Source organism: Suillus subaureus, assembly GCF_016647635.1.
Source record: "Suillus subaureus strain MN1 chromosome Unknown BJ212scaffold_4, whole genome shotgun sequence".
Taxonomy (NCBI): domain Eukaryota; kingdom Fungi; phylum Basidiomycota; class Agaricomycetes; order Boletales; family Suillaceae; genus Suillus; species Suillus subaureus.
This window is the reverse complement of record NW_024538560.1, coordinates 1,011,199-1,030,057: the sequence shown is the minus strand read 5'-3', so window position 1 is coordinate 1,030,057 and position 18,859 is coordinate 1,011,199. Positions and strand designations below refer to the sequence as shown.

General features: G+C 48.0%; 5 protein-coding genes across 5 annotated transcripts; 1 reads left to right on the top strand and 4 right to left on the bottom strand.

Annotated features, from left to right (window-relative positions):
* Nucleotides 1–965: 965 nt before the first annotated feature.
* BJ212DRAFT_1476564 (uncharacterized protein) lies at nucleotides 966–1,278 on the bottom strand (the record flags this gene model as incomplete). Its single annotated transcript, XM_041339389.1, has 2 exons — nucleotides 966–1,210; nucleotides 1,266–1,278. The coding sequence occupies 2 exons, from the start codon at nucleotides 1,276–1,278 to the stop codon at nucleotides 966–968; spliced, it is 258 nt and encodes an 85-aa protein (XP_041197748.1).
* Nucleotides 1,279–6,051: 4,773 nt separating this feature from the next.
* Nucleotides 6,052–7,463, top strand: BJ212DRAFT_1262262 (aspartic peptidase domain-containing protein; the record flags this gene model as incomplete). The annotated part of the gene is made up of 5 exons (XM_041330251.1): nucleotides 6,052–6,328; nucleotides 6,382–6,479; nucleotides 6,531–7,002; nucleotides 7,055–7,325; nucleotides 7,379–7,463. The coding sequence occupies 5 exons, from the start codon at nucleotides 6,052–6,054 to the stop codon at nucleotides 7,461–7,463; spliced, it is 1,203 nt and encodes a 400-aa protein (XP_041197747.1).
* A 1,237-nt stretch (nucleotides 7,464–8,700) lies between these two features.
* On the bottom strand, nucleotides 8,701–8,955 carry BJ212DRAFT_1252914 (uncharacterized protein; the record flags this gene model as incomplete). Its single annotated transcript, XM_041329732.1, has 1 exon — nucleotides 8,701–8,955. A coding segment is annotated over one exon (255 nt), but the record flags the coding sequence as incomplete, so codon positions are not given.
* Nucleotides 8,956–13,187: 4,232 nt separating this feature from the next.
* Nucleotides 13,188–16,797, bottom strand: BJ212DRAFT_697796 (uncharacterized protein). The gene is made up of 7 exons (XM_041343848.1): nucleotides 16,462–16,797; nucleotides 16,367–16,389; nucleotides 16,132–16,317; nucleotides 15,667–16,079; nucleotides 14,032–15,615; nucleotides 13,645–13,981; nucleotides 13,188–13,588 (listed from the first exon to the last, which is right to left on the bottom strand). Exons 1-7 carry the CDS (start codon nucleotides 16,592–16,594, stop codon nucleotides 13,262–13,264), a joined length of 3,003 nt encoding a protein of 1,000 aa, XP_041197745.1. The 5' UTR covers nucleotides 16,595–16,797; the 3' UTR covers nucleotides 13,188–13,261.
* Nucleotides 16,798–16,914: 117 nt separating this feature from the next.
* Nucleotides 16,915–18,347, bottom strand: BJ212DRAFT_1585146 (uncharacterized protein; the record flags this gene model as incomplete). Its single annotated transcript, XM_041342354.1, has 6 exons — nucleotides 16,915–17,139; nucleotides 17,358–17,428; nucleotides 17,523–17,638; nucleotides 17,774–17,858; nucleotides 18,081–18,170; nucleotides 18,212–18,347. 6 exons carry the CDS (start codon nucleotides 18,345–18,347, stop codon nucleotides 17,083–17,085), a joined length of 555 nt encoding a protein of 184 aa, XP_041197744.1. The 3' UTR covers nucleotides 16,915–17,082.
* Nucleotides 18,348–18,859: the final 512 nt, after the last annotated feature.

Below are 18,859 nucleotides of genomic sequence, written 5' to 3'. Positions count from 1 at the left end.
CCATTGCCTCGTTCCACAATGCGATTGGCACATACGACAAGCTCGGCTGAAGAGGTCAAATTTCTGAAATAGAGCAAAAAAAATTCATGTTCGGCACCATCAGTGCATTTACAGTAATCGATACGACTGAGCGAACACATTCACTCAGTCGTATTGATTACTGTGGTGGCGATTATCGGGCCTATCGTCTACCATCCACAAATATAAATTTGTGACCGGCACACTACCACTCGGCCTAGGGCCGCTGTGGAATAGTAGGTGGAGGAGTTCGAGAGGGGCCTCCTCTGGCATGAATGGACGAAAGAGCACCGCCAGTAAACGGCTGGTCCAGGATCATCCGGTTCCTTCGGTCTTCTTTTAAGGACATCGCAAATGGTCGAAGGTTTCAAGGTTTGAACACGTTGCTACAAAGAAAGGTGAGCCCCTGGCAGCTGACCGACGATCTTTGACGGCAGGAAGGTATAAGATCACTACTGGGACTGCAGTCATAATCAAGGGTACCCACAACTAAAAATTATATGACACACAAGCGGTGCAGGTAACCGGTGACCACTCACTCGCTCGTTTCATATTTTCCTACCTCTTGGAATATGCTTGCTTGAGATAGATGGCATTATTTATGGCAAGTCTGGGTATGGTGTGCATATGGCGTTGTTTGGCTTTGGAACGTCCGCCTTGAATGGGATCTATTCAAATGTGTTTATTGCAAGGGAGTATGGCATCGAGGGGTCTGCGATCCAATAGACCGCGTGAATGAGGTATGACCAGCTGTGCTAGGACTTCGTTTTGGCGGGCATGCCCATGTACGGGCCCCTGACCTTTCATATAATATACAAAACGCGGACGATCGTCAATCGACAAGTACACCTATTGATTCCACTTTGGCAACTTTGTTGTACAACAAGACGTATGTTCATACTACAGTACTAGCAGTATGCACAGCGCATACTATGACCCAACTGCTTCTAATCATCGTTGATGTAGTAAACTCCTGTAGGCTTCACAACCAAAGTCTCCGCCTTGTTATCAGATGGTTCCGACGACCTCCTCAACACGAAGGCCACTTGCCAGTGGCTTCGCTTCCACAATTCGTACTTCCCTGCCTCGATATCGTAGAATCCAAGACCCCCCGTGTCACCGTTGTCGGCGGTGATGCGGGCAGAGATTGTGTATTTGGTGTTGTTGAAAATGCCAATCTCGGTCTCCGTGGCTGCCAGTGTGCTCAGAATGATTATTAGGAACTGGCTGTAAACCTCTGAACGTACCTTTGACAGACATTGTGTGTAATAGTAAAGAGATTTGGAACAAGTGTTCAATGTAGCGATAAAGATCCCTGGGGAATGAATCAGAAAGGAGAACGAATGAAACTTGGCAGGCCTTGGACTCACTCAGAGTAATCAAAGGAGCGATGGGGAGCTACCTTCAAGACTCGTCGCGTATTTATACGCATGAACTTGAATGAATTCTTTTGGAGCTCAGATTCAAAGCTCACATTCCCCCAAGTTATTGTCTGGTGGGTTTTGCACGATCTTACCGTTATGGTTTAGATTATCAGAACCCGACGAAGCAGCCGACCTTGGAAAAAGAAGGGTTCGGATGTGAAACGAGTAGTACTGGCAGGCGACTCGTCATCATTCTTGCTGTCATTGTGATTTATGTGTGTAATGTACCTTTGGGGTAAATCATGTGGCCCATCAGGGGTTCCCAGCGCGAAGTCTGGCAATGATGAGTCAGATCCGAACATGCTGCATGGAAGCATGACGGTGATTACGTCTCAAACGTTGCTCGCAGCCTGAGTGGCACTCGCACAGGTTTGAGGATGTTGGACAGTGTTACGAACATATTTCGGAGTTGAAATATAAGGACTGTGATATCGTATTTCTAGCCACGAGTCAACTGCATGTGTTCGTTGATGAAGTTATGATTGACTCCGCACAATATCACTAATCCAACGACCACGTAAGTAACTGCCACTGGCAGGATCATGGCACTCAACTTGGACCGAGATGGCAACATCATGTGACGTGAGGTGATCGGTCAATCGACCATGCTGCTAGGACTTACGTTGAAAGTTTGAGCTGTTCCTGTAAAGCCTTTGTGCCATGGGGAACAAAGAGGTCCTCGGGCCCGGGGCAAACTTAAATGCCGAACCGACTCAGGCATGTAATGGCCGAAATTGATGTAATTCAATCCAAGGGTTCACTGGTTGCTTGGCAATCATGAGCAACTGAGGCTGCAGCCCCAACTTGAATCCCTGTAAGCCATCGTGAACGATGATTCGCCATCAAAGCATAAAGATACCGCACATCCCATAATAGAGGCGAGTATTAATATTGCGACGGCTTTGAACACTTTTGCGAATGCTCGGCGTTACAGCATGACGGAGTGAACACCATTGACACCAAGCAAGAGCGTGCGTCGGCGCTGCATAGCATGGCGGATTGGACACGAACCGCTGGAAATGCGTGCTTACATATGTTAGATATAGACTCTAGACGCAGAAAGAAGGGGTGGTGCGATGTAAAAAGACACCACGATGTGCGACGCGGACAAGGGACTAGCTACGGGTGTGCATCATGATCAATGAAGGATGGCTCGTGGTGGGTAAAGCAATGGCTTCAGCACCCGGAGGTATTCTGCATTGGATGCGCAGAAGAGGATAGTGACTAGTGACATGGCATGGTGCTCCAGAGAGTAGCTGCAAGCAGCGTTAAGACGATGAAATTTAGTAAGGTGACAGAGTGGGAAGGGATGGAGCTTGGGTATAACTCGTGGTGGATCGAGACATATCCACTCTCACTGTGGGAGGGAGATGTGCAGAGGTAAATGTGCAGAAATAACAGAATGTGGAGGCGGCGAGTGATGGAGTGAACGAGCCAAAACGAGTATCATATCGAAGAAGGATAGCCCATGATGGGTCGAGCAATTGCTGATTCAAGTTCGACAACCTCCTGGCCCACCACGAGGTACCTCGCGTCGAATGTAAGGGACGTAGACTCTAGAGGTCAGAAAGGGTAGTGCGATGTGATAAGGGACTAGCTATGGGTGTTGATGATCGATGAAGTATAGTTTGTGCGAGGTTGAGCGATCGCTCGACAAACGAAGCACCACCTAACATAAGGTATTCTGCGTTGAATACAGGAAAGACCTGAACATGAAGAGGTCAGTAGATGATGGTGCCTGAGAGCGTAGCTATTGTATTGCAACCAGCGTTCAAGAAACAAGCGGAACGAGTGTGAATGGATGAAGCATAAGTATACACATAGCTCGCGGTGAATCGATGACGACAACCATGAGGAATTCTGCACTGGATGAAAGGGACAAGTGTGAAGACGCACAAAGAAGACAATGCGGAGCGCACCATAGATAGTATGCAGGTGATTGGCACAGCGCTGAAGACGGTGATCAGTAAACGAGCCTAAGCGAAATCTTTGTGGGAGCTGTCCGTGAAGAAGGGGCAAAAGACGGACGACGCCGTACTTCTAGCAGATGGCTAGAACAAACAACGACATAACAACAGCGTTCTATTCGTTGTCAATTACTAGCTAATTCTGATCCAATACATTCAATAAACAGCATACGATATGAATCACGATGCTGGCGAGCCTGCTTACTTCGATAAATCAGTATTTGCTCTTGATCTGGTGAACGTTTGGATGGTGAGAGTGAGACTCTGAGCGAGGAGATCCTGTTCGTATGAAGGTAGTCCTAAAGCACTGGAACACAATACACACCTGACATGTGTCATTTCTGTTTGAAACCCAAAATCATTGCTTGACCTTGCGAGTCGACGACATCAGGGCAGGGCGCAAGTATTTGAAATCCTCTCTCTTCTCTGCGGCCAAGGCTTCCAGATCTATCGTCACCAAGTGGCAATATGGTGCAAATGGAGAAACCGGTGTGATTTTAATCAACCATCTGTTGTCTGCAGCAATGCGATGGTCGCATGAAGTCCCTCTGCATCCGGACGTTCGTGGGCTGATGAGTAGGCAAGAAATACATGTATAACCGTCATTTGGATGGACCATTCAACATCATTGCGCTTTGGAGTAGATGGGAGTTGGTAGGGACAACGTGAACATCAAGAGAGGGCGCCACATGATTGAGGCACTGACAGATACGCACACGGCATATTTTCGACAATTGAGCCAGTATCGACATAGTCATCAGACAAACCCGGCTGGGCCTGTAAATGAGGGAGCAACTCCGATTGCCGTCGTGAAATGAACCAAGGGAGTTATAACAAGGAAGTCTGCGCCTTGGAAGGCAGTTTGGTCTGGAAGATCGCTCCTAGTCTTTCGCATTTAGTAGTACCCGCCTCGGCACTGCTAATGCACAAGGAGGCTGTTGACGACCTCACTTGGACTCGGACCTACTGATACCATCGTCTAACTTCAGCTATTACGCTTCGAGCTACGACTTGGTTTTGGGTGATGTTGCTGGTCATTGTCTTTCCTTTCTACATGATAAAATTGATGTCATAGTATGGGATATGGCAATGTAACGATCCAGGGTGCATCAGAGGTGAGGATAGGACTGCGTGAGAAAAGAGATTCAGAGTGCACTGGAGTTCTACAGCAAGTGCTTTAACCCCGCATCGCCCGATCTCCTTCCACTCGCTTCGAAAGAAAATTTCCCGAGGATGTTCATGCCCCCCTCGTAGATCCGCCCGCTATTAAAGCACCATTTCGAGCATTTTGAGCACATGGATGCAAAGGCGACTGGAGAACGTTGGTGAATTTGCGTGAGTGCGATCAAACATGATGGTAGCCGACAAATCACAAGTGTACTGTCAATATTAATGACCTCGAGGTCACGAGGATGCCAATGGATATCGTGGTCAAATTGAGGAGTGGACTCACTCTCAAATTAATGCCCGTGTGCATCGCAACCAAAAGTTGATTGACTGCCACTTGCAGGCCCGTGACGTTGATGAACGCTGAGCACGGAGACCTTGTATTCAGCCCGGCCCCCAAAGGAATAGAATGCATTTACCATCACGCACATGATGGTTGTTGTATTGTGGGTTGTTTGATTGAAGTCTTTCAAGTCGACGATCACCCAAATGATCAGGCTAGCCAATGATTGAAATTACTATGCTCTTCGCTGAGTTACAAATGCATTGCTTTTGTTTCACCGTCCATGTACTCAGTAGCCTTGGCAGTTCACCTGTGTACATGACTGCTACCAAACTCAGGATTACTTACTAGCTTGGTTTATCAACGGCTTGATGATGCGGCCCTAGATGTTTCATGAAGTTTCTTACGACCAACAAAAATTATTCGTAGTAACGGTACGTTGTCCAGCCTCGTTCAACGTTCAATACTCAGTACGATTATGAGCAGCGCGTGGGCAGCCTTCGATTACCGCATAAGCGAGGTGGCTGTATGAAATATCATGATAATCGGGTTTTCGGGATTCTACTGCCAGACATAACGTGCGTGCCACATTAAGTCTCCGAGCCGCAATTCTTGAGATCATCGGGCATGAGTGATTTCGAGATTCGTTTCCAGGGGCGGTACCGGCCATGTGCGTGGTTCTTCATGGTATGTTTTCAGTTAGTGATTGGTATGGCTAACTTTACAACGAGTCTGAAAAAGTATAGCCCTCATGTGGTGCATGCCGGAAAGTTTGTCATGTCGCGGTAAGCAGAAGACGAAGTTAAGATCCTCTGCAGGCTCCGTCTGATAGGCGAGATACTATCTTCTTTGCACCGATTCTGGCCAGAACGTGGTAGGCAACGTACTCGATCATGATGGCCCACCAAAATACTGTGATGCTCACAGACGGTCCGGTAAATCATCTAGGCTCTCTGATTTCTATGGCAATGAATCATTTTCTGGTGACGACGGCGTGCAGCAATGTCGATTTCGGAGACCTCTCATCGATATCTCGTAACCTCCCTAGGATGGGACGGAAACACAGCAAGTCCTGCTTCTTACATGCGTCGAGACTGTGGGTATTCCATGGTTATGTCGGAGGCCAGGACATATATAAAGTCTTTGCATTGACTATTGAAGCCTCATCTCATTCCTCACCCAGTACTTTCAGATGTTCCCTTCTAAGGCTCTCCTTTCTATTCTCCTTATCGCACTGTCCGCTGTGGATGCATTCCCCCTGCGCCATGAAGCTGCGCCGACCCTCGCCTTCAACGCTAGGATGAACGCCAGGGCTGGTACTACCAACATCGCTGATGCTGACAGGGCCCGTGCTCAGGCGATGCAACATACCAGTTTCAGCAAGCGTGCTAGCAGCTCCTCGTTCAGTATAGCCAATGCTGTCACGAGTTACACTGCCCAAGTTGGTGTCGGCAGCCCTGCAACTCAGTGTAAGACTCTCTGTTGAGTGACCTCAGATATTTTTGACTAAAATAATTCCTAGACACGCTCCTCATTGATACGGGCAGCTCCAACACCTGGGTGGGTGCAAACACCCCATACAAACGCACCAATACTAGTGTGGATACTGGTGGCTCTGTCGTATGTCTTTTCACGCTCTCTGCTAAATAGTTGATCATAACAACCCTTTAGTCCGTCTCTTATGGTTCCGGCAGGTTTTCCGGAGAGGAATACTTGGACACAGTTACTCTCAGTTCTGATTTGGTCATCACCGGACAATCTATCGGGGTCGCAACCAGTGCACAAGGGCTTGATGGCATTGATGGAATTCTTGGTGTCGGACCGACTGACCTGACGCTGGGCACCGTTTCCAATGTTGGTTTAGTCCCCACTGTGACCGACAACCTCTATGGCAAGGGTACCATTGGCACTGAGGCACTCGGAGTCTACTTTGCTCCTGGTGGCAGCGCTGGGGAGCTCACATTTGGTGGATTCGACAGCTCAAAGACAACGAGCTCAGTGAATTACGTCCCTCTCACGACCACGTTGCCTTCTGGCGAATACTGGGGTATCGACCAATCGATCACCTACGGTAGCTCCACCATTTTGTCCGCGACTGCTGGTATCGTCGACACTGGCACGACCCTCATTCTCATCGCCACCGGTATGTCAAGTTACTTATGAATGGGTCACCCCAACTGACTGGAGGATACTAGATGCATTCAACAAGTACCAGTCTGCTACTGGTGCTACGTTGGATAGCAACACCGGTCTCTTGATGATCACGTCTGGGCAGTATGCTAACCTGCAAACCCTGAACTTCAACATCGGTGGTACTTCTTACGGCCTCACCCCCAACGGCCAAATCTGGCCCCGTTCCCTTAACACTGACATCGGTGGTAGCAGCAATAACATCTACCTTATCGTCAATGATATCGGTTCCAACTCTGGCACTGGTCTCGACTTCATCAACGGTTACTCATTCCTGTCTGTATTTTAACTGACCTTGTTCGGTATAAAGCTGACTACTTGCCCTACAGTCAACGCTTCTACTCTGTGTTCGACACCAGTAACCACCAAGTCGGCTTCGCAACTACTTCGTCTACCTCTGCGGTCTCCAACTAAAATAATCATGTATCCATCTAACGCTCATACACAGTGTGAATATTTATATTAGATGAGGTATATATTTGGAGTCGATGAAGGTGTTGGTTGTTTGGGATGATAGGGCATTGCGAGTAGGGTCTGTTGTATCTATAACACGTCGTTCGTTGAAATGTATGCTACAATCATTACTTCTCGATGTTTACAAGGCTACTAATAATTGTGTTTGAATAAACAAAATTCTGTTCTCGTAGAAAATTTACGCTTCTTCAAACTTGCCAAAAAAAAATACTGGTAATGTGATATGTCGATGTGTCTCCGTATAGCAGGTCACTGTGTGACTTCAACATCATCTACATCTTCCATCTTGACTTACATACCACCCTGCGAGGAAGAACTTGGTTGGATGGCTGCAAAGTATGTCAAAGAGAGACTTGCCTTGGCGTAAAGTGTCGAGTTGTTTCTCGGCCCGAACCGCTATCGACCCCACGCAGATGGATGCATTGCGGGCTCGGGGGACAGTATAATCGCGACAGCAAACGAATGAGCATTTCATTGTAGGCAAACTAAAGTATAAAATGGGGTATGAGATGGGTGGTGGTAATGAATAACTTCATGAGCAATGTAACTGTTGCCCTGAGCAGATAATCGGTCATGCATTGAATGGAAGGAAAATGAAGGGATTGGGAAACGGGTATTTCCGCGCACGCTTGTCGAACCATCTGTTCAAGTCGAATTCCAACGCTAGAACAGAGTCTAGATTTATATGTAGACGAAGTTCAAGCTCCTTTCCATCTGGTCCCCATAGATCTGCTCTCCTATGCATAAGGAACACTAAATAGCTGACCCTGAAATTGTTCAAGTAGTCATGCGATGGATCTAAACTGTCGAATAAAACACGTACACGACCCCCCCTGGGACAAATAGTGGCTTCTTCTTCCCAAGTTCGGGGGACGTCCATGTAGCGTCATCTATGGTGTCCCTGAAAGCTTGTTGCTCAAGTCTACCATCTTCGAAATAGCCCGAGAACGTACCTCGCATAAAAATCAGTTGCGACGATAGTCTGCGTGGAGCTAGGCTATATTAATGTCTTCGAATATAATTTGGAGCCCGCCTTTATGTGTTGAGACTCCGTGGTCAGGATATCGTCCTCCCAAAAGAACCAAAAACTAAGAGTCGGCCCAGGTTCCTTGATCTCGTTCAGCATAGGTCGTCCTGGACAAAAGTAAAGCACGAACATAATGCATGAAGCGGAAACTATACCAAGGTATTCGTTCTTGAGCCTCAGGACTACGTTCACTATCTTGTTCAGATTTCCGGGCCATTTGCCCTGGACATGAGGAATGAATCTGGTACCAAGTCGAGTGGCCTTTCGTCGCTGCAATATCTCATCCGCGAGAACATAAGCTGCAAACCCCAGAGGCGCTGCACCCAAAACTACCACCGACAAAAGCCATGGGAAGACCCGAGGGCCTTGTACAGAGGCCAAACGTTCTTTGATGGTGACGGAAGGAGCGGTCGAATAAATGCAAACCCCGACTGAGGTAGACCACGCCAAGAATAATCCAAGATTGGGACATAGCTTAGAAGTTGCTAGTTGATGACCGAGATGTGGCAGCAGCTCGAAGACGCCACAAGAATTTAAGCTACGATCCCATGTCACAGGTGATAGCTTAGTTGCCAAAACGCTAGGTTTTATGAGTTTCGTATAAGCCAGAGACAGAGCCCACGTGGCAAAGCCACTAAGTGCTTAGCAGTAGCAATTCATGGGAGCTGACTCACGATGACAGTAAGATTCTGGTCAGAACCCTCGCTTGAAATCGGACAGGGTGGGGCTTCTGGGTGTCTCGGTCAATATTCTAATCAATAGGAGAGTCTACATTCATACATTTCACAGCCGATATTGAAGCCAAGAACTTGACCTCCTTTCGGGTTCAAGAATTCGAAGTCCCCCTCCAGGGAAATATCCGAGGGCACGGTAGCCGAATATTCCAGAATGTCAGTATCTCGACCAGCCCTTCTACACGACATGCATGGACTTGCACATGCGTGGTAATTGCGTTTGCGAGGATGCGGCCATTGGATCGACGAGTGGCTCATGACGAGACATATCTAGCATAGGGTCACCGACCCCAAATGATCACTCTGATGCCAAAAAAACTGTCTCGGACAGAGGAAATAAAGCAGTAATCTCCTTGCATTCCAGTGACTTGGAGATAATCGATAACAACCCAAGTCATCATGATGTCGTGCCTCCCAGTCATTCTTGAACCTAGCGAGTAGCTGCATCATCGGATCCATAGCTGGGCCTGATTGACTTGTCGGTGGGCACAGTTACGATGTGTATTGTGAACACTGTGAACTTCGTCAAGCATGGACTTTTGATCAAAGCGTCGAAGTGCTTGATTTCGAGTAGTTGCAGATAGTTGCTGTCTACAACAAGATTTGTTTTATGCAATCGAGTTTCAATCCAAATTTCGCTGACTGACGCAGCATTGCATCACCGGCAGTGAAGAACTTGTTCTAGTCAGTATAAGTTAAAACAATTGCCAGTGAGCAAGCTCGCGAGGACACAGTAATTATTTGTCGTGTGCGAAACATGCTTACTAAGTATTGTATGCATGCAAGCTGACAAACGCATTTTCAATGACCTGCATGCTACCTCCAGTCTCCGGGCCAGGTACCTCAGCAAGTTATTAATATTGTGCCAATAATTATCACAGGAGACCAACTGATCAATTCTCCGCGGTATGGACCACTCGGACGGACATCCACAGATTAAAATCGTTGTGATCACGAGCCCGAATTAGATGTCACGTAGCTGAGATTCCAATCGTGGCCGTCGATAATACTCGTCTTGTTCAGCTTTGGAATTAATCTGCCGCATGTTTATGAATTGACCATTCGGACGTTAGTGGGGAGAGGTACTATGGCAGATAAGTTAGTAACGCTTGTACCCAACTTGTGCCAACAACTCAAGCTACCCATCCTCCAGCATCATCCGATCATCCTTCTTATTATCACTCAGGATTCCAATATCCCCTTGAACAGTGATGAGGCACCCATCACTCAAACGATATGGTTTTGAGTTCCAAATCGAGGTTTGTAGCTCTGAGCTTTCTGAGATGGCGCCGCAAGATGTCAAATGAGGTGACAAAAAACTTGCACAGTAGTCAGCTAATCCAATAGTTTGTCACCTCCAACGTGAAGCTGAAATGGAATGGTTTCAGCGCTACAATTCTGGTCGACAAGTTGGTACCAGTGCAATGATTATCGATATGGAAACACCTTCTCGCGACTACCCTATCCACTTCATCCTGATGCTGTTGGGTAGAGCAACACCAGGGACGGCATGACTTGCTCGAGACTCATTCCGGACCACAAATTTCCAGCCGTGGAAGTGGCAGCATACTTCTCTTTGTCTTGCATTGACTCATATTTTCAGGAACTACGTGACTGTACCACCTGTCCGTCCTCTAAAGAACTAGAACGCATCTACGAAGATGTTATTTTTGCGATTTAGACCCACTTACACAGATCATAGACTTAAGTGTCAATAAATGGGCCTTCCTCGGGTTCGCACGCCAGTTTCTCGTGAGTCGTAACGTGGTCCCTCGCAGGCGGGTCTCAATCCTTCACAGGCTGACCAGCTGGCCATTGTAATTTCAAATACTTTCCTCTGCGGTTAACTTTGCCATCTGGTCTTCATGATGATACCGATATCGACCGGTCGTCCATGTCCTCTGTCTACTGCTGTTGTTATCTGGTTTGAATTAATCTACATTGTATCCAATGAATAAGTAGTCGAGCATTTCTTTGGAATTCCAGCGTTGACTCAAATTTTCAGCGTGTTTCTACTTTCTACTAGAAACAGGCAAGGTGGTCAACAAAACATCTGAAGATAGATGTGTGAATAATCATGAAACCTACGTGGGCTGTGAACGCAGGGCAAAACGACAAGCGCTATCCCGATACAAGTTGGCTTCCCACATTTAGCATCTTCACGAATAGAGGCCCACGCCTCGGCAGGTAGAGCTATGAAAAAGGACATTGGGTATCTCCCACGCATCCGGTTGAGATGCTATGAATGGCCTAGATGGGTATGGGACTTGGACTGGAGTCTCAAAGCCTTTCATTGATGTAGCCTAGAGCCCTGCGATACGAGAACCTATGTTTCCTGATTCCATGAACGTTGACATCATCGCATCGTGGGATTCAGCTTATCTAGGATTTCCTCTCATAAAGAGCGATGAGAGCAGTTCGTAGCGTTGAATACACTTGTATCCGCTATAACAAATGATACGGAAGACTCTAGGACCGAGCCTCACGACACCATGCTTTCACCTTCGATCCCAGGAACTAGGCTGTGGTTCCTTTGCATAATCACTGGTAGCGCGGTACCGGGTTCCGTGCTCATGGGGATTCATTGCGCCATCGATCCCCGACGTTCGACCGAATAACCACGGTCAGATCCGATGGGCCAGCAGAAGCTAGTGTCAGGTACCCCTTGCTTGACGTTGTCAGCACCAAGTCCCACGAAAACGTGAGTCCTCGTGCATCACGACAACCCCGAGATACTGTTCGGAATCACAGTCCGATTATTCGAGCCCTTAAGGGAGACAACGAACCATCTTCCCAGACTATGCTTATTCGCTGGCGTTCTTCCTCCAGGCTCCTACCATATCTCCAGGGATGACCGCGGCGATATCTGCTCATCGATAAACACCCCGAGTGGCGCATGACAGTGACATCCACGCGCATTTTTTTCCACAATTTTGTTTGTCAATCTTTTGAGCGGTGACCTGTATCATATGTTCCTGTATGCTGTTAGGAGGCTGTTAGCTGGCAGGTACAAGATTTGATTGTATCTCTGTTGTCTCTGTTGTTTCCGTCCCCCTGATTTGATTGTGCGCGCATATGCGCATCTTCCCTGATGGTGGCTGATGGCGGGCGTTTGATTCGGGGTTAGTTGCCCGCAGTGGCACGAGCGTTGACGTTCTCCTCACACTCACACACGCCTTATATGATGACAGGGACTCTCGCATCTGATGTAATGCGTCTGACACCAGAATAAGTACTAACTTGAACATCCCTGAAATTCTGAAATTCTTGAGAATAGGCCGTAAGATTCGTTTCGGTTTCCTCTACGACCGGAAGGGCGATTCCTTGAGGCCTGAAGGAGCCAGCCAGATTTGACTCTCCCTGTGGTTGTCACGCGCGACCGTGCAACAGCGAAGCGTATCCACATCAATTTTCAATCATTGTTTCTAACAGACCAGTGAGACCACTGTTGTATCAATAAGCAGACCTTGATATTGATGGACCACCTTGTTGGGGTGCTCAGCGTTTTTTTAGCCATTGCCTGTAATGGAGGGACATATCTGTCTTAAGTTATGTTGTAATTGGGACATACATATGTAGGCATTTCATGAATCATAAACATCGAACGTCGGATGCAGGAATCTATACGAGTAGCCCTAAGGCCCCACTATCAATCATTAGCTACGGAGAAGAGCGGGAAAAAAGGAGTGTGGGTCTCGGAAGTCGGAAAAGTAAACACATCGGCCGACTTGAACCACAGAAAAATTAAACCAAGAGCAACCAACAAAAAGGGCACGAGGTATCCGGATTCAATGCCATGCGTATGTACGTGTGATGATGACATGAAATAAGTAGGAATAGGCAAAGAGAGGGATGACACCACATGCGAAAGACGGCGGGCCTTGATAATATCTAGATTACAGATGACATCGTTCCATGTGTTTTGCTTTGCTGTGGATAATCTCGAGACAGGCATTCCATTCTACAGCTCACTAAGTCTATGCAGCAGCCGTGCGGCTGGGATTGCGAGCGAGTGTCGCACCCGTACGTTGCGCTTGAATACTGCTGAAGCGTTGAAGCTCCTCGGGCTTCATCGTAATCTTAGATCCGAACCCAACCTTGCGAGCAGCGCGGCGGATGAACGATACACGGTTTGAGTATAACGATTCGTGGATCGACGCAGCGCGAGATTGGGTGCGAGTGATGGGGACACCAGTGATGGCCTGTTCTGCTTGTGCTGCCTCGTGGCGCTGACGAAGCTTCTTGATAACGGTAGCCTTCATTGCAAATTTGATCCAGTCGAGAGGGGCAAACCAAACGATATTCTATAGATTCATGAGTGAACAAAGGCACAGAAAGAATACTCGACAGATATACGTACCCAAACCCACACAATACCAATCCATCCACCTGAGATCGGCTGAATCTGCGTGAAGCCAAAATCGGCGTAAGCAGCGATAATCGAAGACACGAGTTGCGCGATGCAGAATGCCCCCAAGAGGGCGAAAGAAGGGCGTTCCATAAAGAAGAAACCGTGCGAACGGGTGACAAAGATCAAGGCTTGCGAGATGATAGCAACTTGGAGGTAGACAATCATATGGAGCTGAGAATCATTGGAATTGATAGGAAATGCGCCATTCCCAACACCGTTAGCGAAGGTGACACCGAAATTGTCATAGAAGAACGTGGTCTCCATGATGATAGAGACCAGAGCGACACTACAGGAAATGATTTAGTTTGACAGCAATGTAGATAAAGTGTTGCTTACGTCGAGGCAGTCAGGTAGATACCATAGGCGACGGCGTACGCGAAGATCTCAGCGAGGTCCCAAGAATCAGGCGTCATTGAGGGCAAGACACGGTCAACTGAGAGCGTCATGATTGTACCATCGTTCAACAGGGCAATGATCAAGACCATGAAGGGAGGGAAGTCGAACTTGTACGCGAAGGCAAGGATAGCGAAGCAGACAACGATACGAATGGTGACAGCGCAAGCGTATATAGAATAGTTGCGCATACGCTGGAAGATGACACGTGAACCACGAATAGCGTGGACGATGGTGGAAAGACCAGGCTCAGTCAGCACAATATCAGCAGCGCCACGGGCAGCGTCTGTGGCACCCTCAACGGCAATACCAACATTTGCACGGGAGAGAGCGGGAGCGTCGTTGGCACCGTCACCAGTCATAGCACACAAGTGGCCAAGACCCTGGAGGCGCTTAACGATCTCATACTTGTGCTCAGGGAACACGCCAGCGAAACCATCAGCATCCAAAATCATCTCGTCAAGTGACAAGTGTTTGCTCCCAGGAGCAGGACCGTCCTTGAGAACCTTTGCGGGATACATGTGGTCACCGAGACCAAGACGGCGTCCAGTCTCCTTCGCAATTGCAAGCTGATCACCTGTAACCATCTTCACCTTCACACCGAGAGCAAGAGCATCATCGATGGTCTGCTTGGTGTCTTCGCGAGGGGGGTCGAAGATGGCAAGGAGGCCAATGAGCTCGAAACCGTTGCCTTCACCTTCTGGGTCTTGGCCGTCGAGCTCCTCATATGCGACAGCGAGGGCACGAAGACCACGAGTGGCGAATTCCTCAACATCAGCTTCAAGTTTGTTCTCCAATTCCTCGGTCTTGTTGCGTGAGCAAAGTTCGATGATGATACCGGTCATACCCTTGGTAACGCGCTTCAACTTGCCGGACGCCTCTTCGCGGTAGGTGATTTCTGTGCGTTTGTCGACGGGGTTGAAAGGCTTGAAGTCAAGGAGTTTAATACCAACACGAGCGCGGGTGGCATCACCGAGAGCCTGAACAACAGCCGAGTCGATAGCATCCTGGTTCTCGGTACGAGAAGCGTAAGCAGCGAGGAGCATGATGTCATCAACAGAGAAGGGGCCGTATGTACGAATGGTGGCCCTGTCAATGGTAAGTTTGTTGGTGGTCAGGGTACCCGTCTTGTCGGAGCAAAGGATGGTGACACCAGCCAACTCCTCGATAGCGGTGATACGGGTAACAATGGCTTTGTGCTTAGCGAGTTGTTGTGCACCCACGGCAAGAGTGACGGACAAGACAGTTGGCATGGCAATGGGGATACCACCGATCAGGAGCACCAATATGTTGTTGAGACCACGACGATAGCTGTAGCGGAAGCCTGCGTAAAGTACGAAAATCTCTGCGAGGACGAAGATGCCGATCGATACCAAGCAGAATGAGCCAATCTGGGCAAGGATCTTCTGCAAATGACCCGTAGTGTCATCGTCCTGGCCCACGAGGGAAGCAGCCCGACCGAAGAAAGTGTTGGCACCAGTGGAAATGACGACACCTTCTGCCTCACCCTGCTTGCAAGTCGAACCCCTGAGAGTATATTTTAATGCCAAGTACTGTGCTAAACCGAAGACGACGTACGAGAAACACTGGTCACCCAACTTCTTGCTCTGAGGGAGAGACTCGCCCGTAAGGGCAGCTTGGTCAATAGAGACGTTGATGGCTTCCGTCAAACGACAGTCTGCGGGAACAATGTCACCGATCTTGAAAGAGATCATATCACCAGGAACGAGGCCAGCGGATTCGATTTCCAACCAGGCACCGTTACGCTTGACTTTTGCTTTTGGGGCGAGGGAATCCATAAGTGCCTTGACGGCATTACCAGCGTTGCGTTCTTCGTAGAAACCGATGGCGGAGTTAATGAAGAGGAGAAGAACGATACCGATGAAATCCTCCCAGTCTGGTGGTTGATTATTACCGTTTGATAATACAATGGCGACGAGCGCTGCGCCCTCCATGACCCAGGACAAAGGATTCCACATGAAACTCAAGAACTATGGAACAGAGGTAAGTGAAAGCGCTCCAGAAGTGTGCTGGATAACATGCCTGCAAAAACGCATTTTGCTCTTCCTGCTCAAGCTTATTGGGACCGAAAAGTTCGATACGACGGAGTGCCTCTTCGTCGCCAAGACCTTCCTCGTCACATTGAAGGAGCTTGAAAACATCCTCAATAACGATGGTCTCGAGGTCGACCTTTTCTTTGTCATAAAGGTCCTCCGCTTTCAACTCAATCTAATGACAGGTAAGAAATTAATTAACTGGAGGTGCGGCGACTACTCACCAATGACATGTCAACATTGGCATCTGCGGCGATAAAGATAGAAATGGAAGTAACGTAAGATCAGGGAGCAGCAGTGTCAGAAGGCGAAAGCCTACGGGTTGGTTTCTCTTCGTCATGGCCGAATTCCTTATACTCTCTTTTCTTCTTTTCATCTGGAGAGGATGGGCTGACGACAGGCGACTCTTCGCCTTGTGGGCCAGGCTCCTTGGCCACGCTTGAAACCGACATGGAAAACGATGCAGAGGGGGGAGGAGGGGAAAGCCCTATAGAAATATCTATAGTGTCTCGGGCACTTTTGAGAGGAGAATTGACGGGGTGTGTCAAGGAGGATGAGGAAGGAGTGGGAGAATGTCAGCCCCGTCGCTGAACGGACTTTATATTTGGGAACCAAAAATCAGTGATCGAAATACCAAAATAAAGCCAAATACGGAGGTTCCAACCTAATTTAGTCAGAATCGTAATAATACTTTTTAAATCTCGGCAACAGTCGTGCTGACACTGCCGTTCCGTATCATTCCTTGTCCCGATATCGCAGGCTCAGGCTAATAAAAAGTACCTGTTAGAGACCTGTATTGCGCTCTATCACCGTATGGTGGTCATTTCGAACATGCGAAGGCCCCGTACTTGTCGTACCCCACAGGCTCACAATAATCTTGCCAAGTCCAATTCTTACTCAATTTCAATCCCGACCGCTACTTCGAAACGCCAAGTTCACGCTACGTGGACTCTTGGCTGCGACCAAGCTTCGGTTCAACGGCACGCTTGGCACAAAGCTACGTGTCCGCCATAGACAAGTTCAAGTTCATAAGGACAGTATCTGCGAATTTACATTAACCTCCATCACAAACACAACAACGGACGAGAACAGATGGCATGGTCCATGTGCCACGGCTATGACATGAACCAAATCATAAGATCTATGTACTCCGGGGTCAACATCAATGAAATATTTCACGAGTTAGACTACGTCTGTTTGTAAAGCTGAACCTACCAAAAGTGTGCAATTTGTCATTGGACTGACAATGGCCAACAGGAGCTCAGATCGTCGATCGCGACCACTGACTAGTAGTAATGTTCACGCAGTCGGTGGAGCGGAGCTATCTTGATTATCCCAACATGTGTAACCCTTTAGCCAATGCCGATCGGTCCGACTTACTCCTCACAGTCTGAGTTCTTTTCGCTGTACGTTGCAGAAAGGCGGCATCTGCGGACATTGGTACAGGAGACATTTTGCCCCACAGCAAAATATGATAATGGGCCGACTGCAAGGTACTACATCATCGAAGGGGGTTCCAGCCAGTACTGTGTGCTATCTGCGGCTATCTTGATTATCCAAATGTCCCTAGCTAACGTCTCTTCTAGTAGTAGTCGGACCAAACACGAACTTAATTATAGAGTTTTTTTTACCTCTTGCTTGTCTCTCCGATGCCGATCGGACCGACGATATTGAGTGGTTTTTGCTGTGGGTCGCGGATCAAGTCGTGGTGGTAATCTGCATTATGTAGTACTAGTACTGTTGTCTCAGTGTGTTTCAGCGGAAAGTCTGAACTGACATGTCAGACATTTGCTCCCGCAGCTTGTTACAAACCGCGTTCACATCCATTTCCGCAAGTCACTATTATTCTTTCCCTGGATCCTATTCTTATATTAATGGCACCTGCCCGCTTCTCGTGCGAAGGGAACTTTGAGGTCATACAGGTCAACCGTGGCACACAGGCTAGCCTATCAGTAATTACTAGTTCAAGGTCGCGTTGAAGGTCGTGCATGAAACCCGCGGCCTCCATAATATTAACATCTTCTCTAGCTGCTAATTTAACAGTACAGTCTGTCGTTAATCAAGCTCACTTCCAGTTGAAGAGGGTAGGATTGCCATTAGACCCGTCCCAGACTCCCAGTTGCCTGCAGGTTCGGCGTTAATAACAATATGGGTAATCTTACTATTCACCGGCATCCGGAGAGCCGTTTGCAGCTGTTCGGACATGAGTTTGCGATCGTGCACCTGGATGCCCTAACCAAGCACTAATACATACAACACGTTCCTCCTGCAGCCGAAGAAGCGTAGGAAATGCATTCCCAACAATCAATAATCAACGTTTCAACGTTCAACAACCCGACGAGTCCATCCCCTCGCTGCAGTGCTCCAAACTTCTTCCCACAGGTATTGATCAAACACAATCAGTATGCACTGCTTCATTCTCCATAGTATCAGATACTTTGTACGAGATAGCTATGTCAATCGTCAAAAATAAAACAGGACGCAATGTCCGATCAGATACCGTGAATGTCTGGGTACGTCACAACGTCCTTGGATTGACTGTCAAAAAATGAAAGTTCGTGGTCTGACTTCTCTGACTTGTTGCCGACTTGTGTTTTATTTTTTTGGGGCAGTCTGGCCTAGCGTTCTGCAATGTTAATCGTCTGTAATATGCGTCGACTGATGAAAGATATGGTCGCACGACTATGGTTTTTCCTGTGCTTTGTAGCTTATGACCG

What these genes read in the sequence shown, in the direction of transcription:
- BJ212DRAFT_697796 (XM_041343848.1), bottom strand. Translation starts at nt 16,594, where the DNA reads ATGTCGGTTTCAAGCGTGGCCAAGGAGCCTGGCCCACAAGGCGAAGAG. An exon ending in TTGGGTGACCAGTGTTTCTC is followed by an intron (nt 15,616 to 15,666) that starts GTACGTCGTCTT and finishes ATATACTCTCAG; the next exon opens with GGGTTCGACTTGCAAGCAGG. An exon ending in ATCTACCTGACTGCCTCGAC is followed by an intron (nt 13,982 to 14,031) that starts GTAAGCAACACT and finishes CATTTCCTGTAG; the next exon opens with TGTCGCTCTGGTCTCTATCA.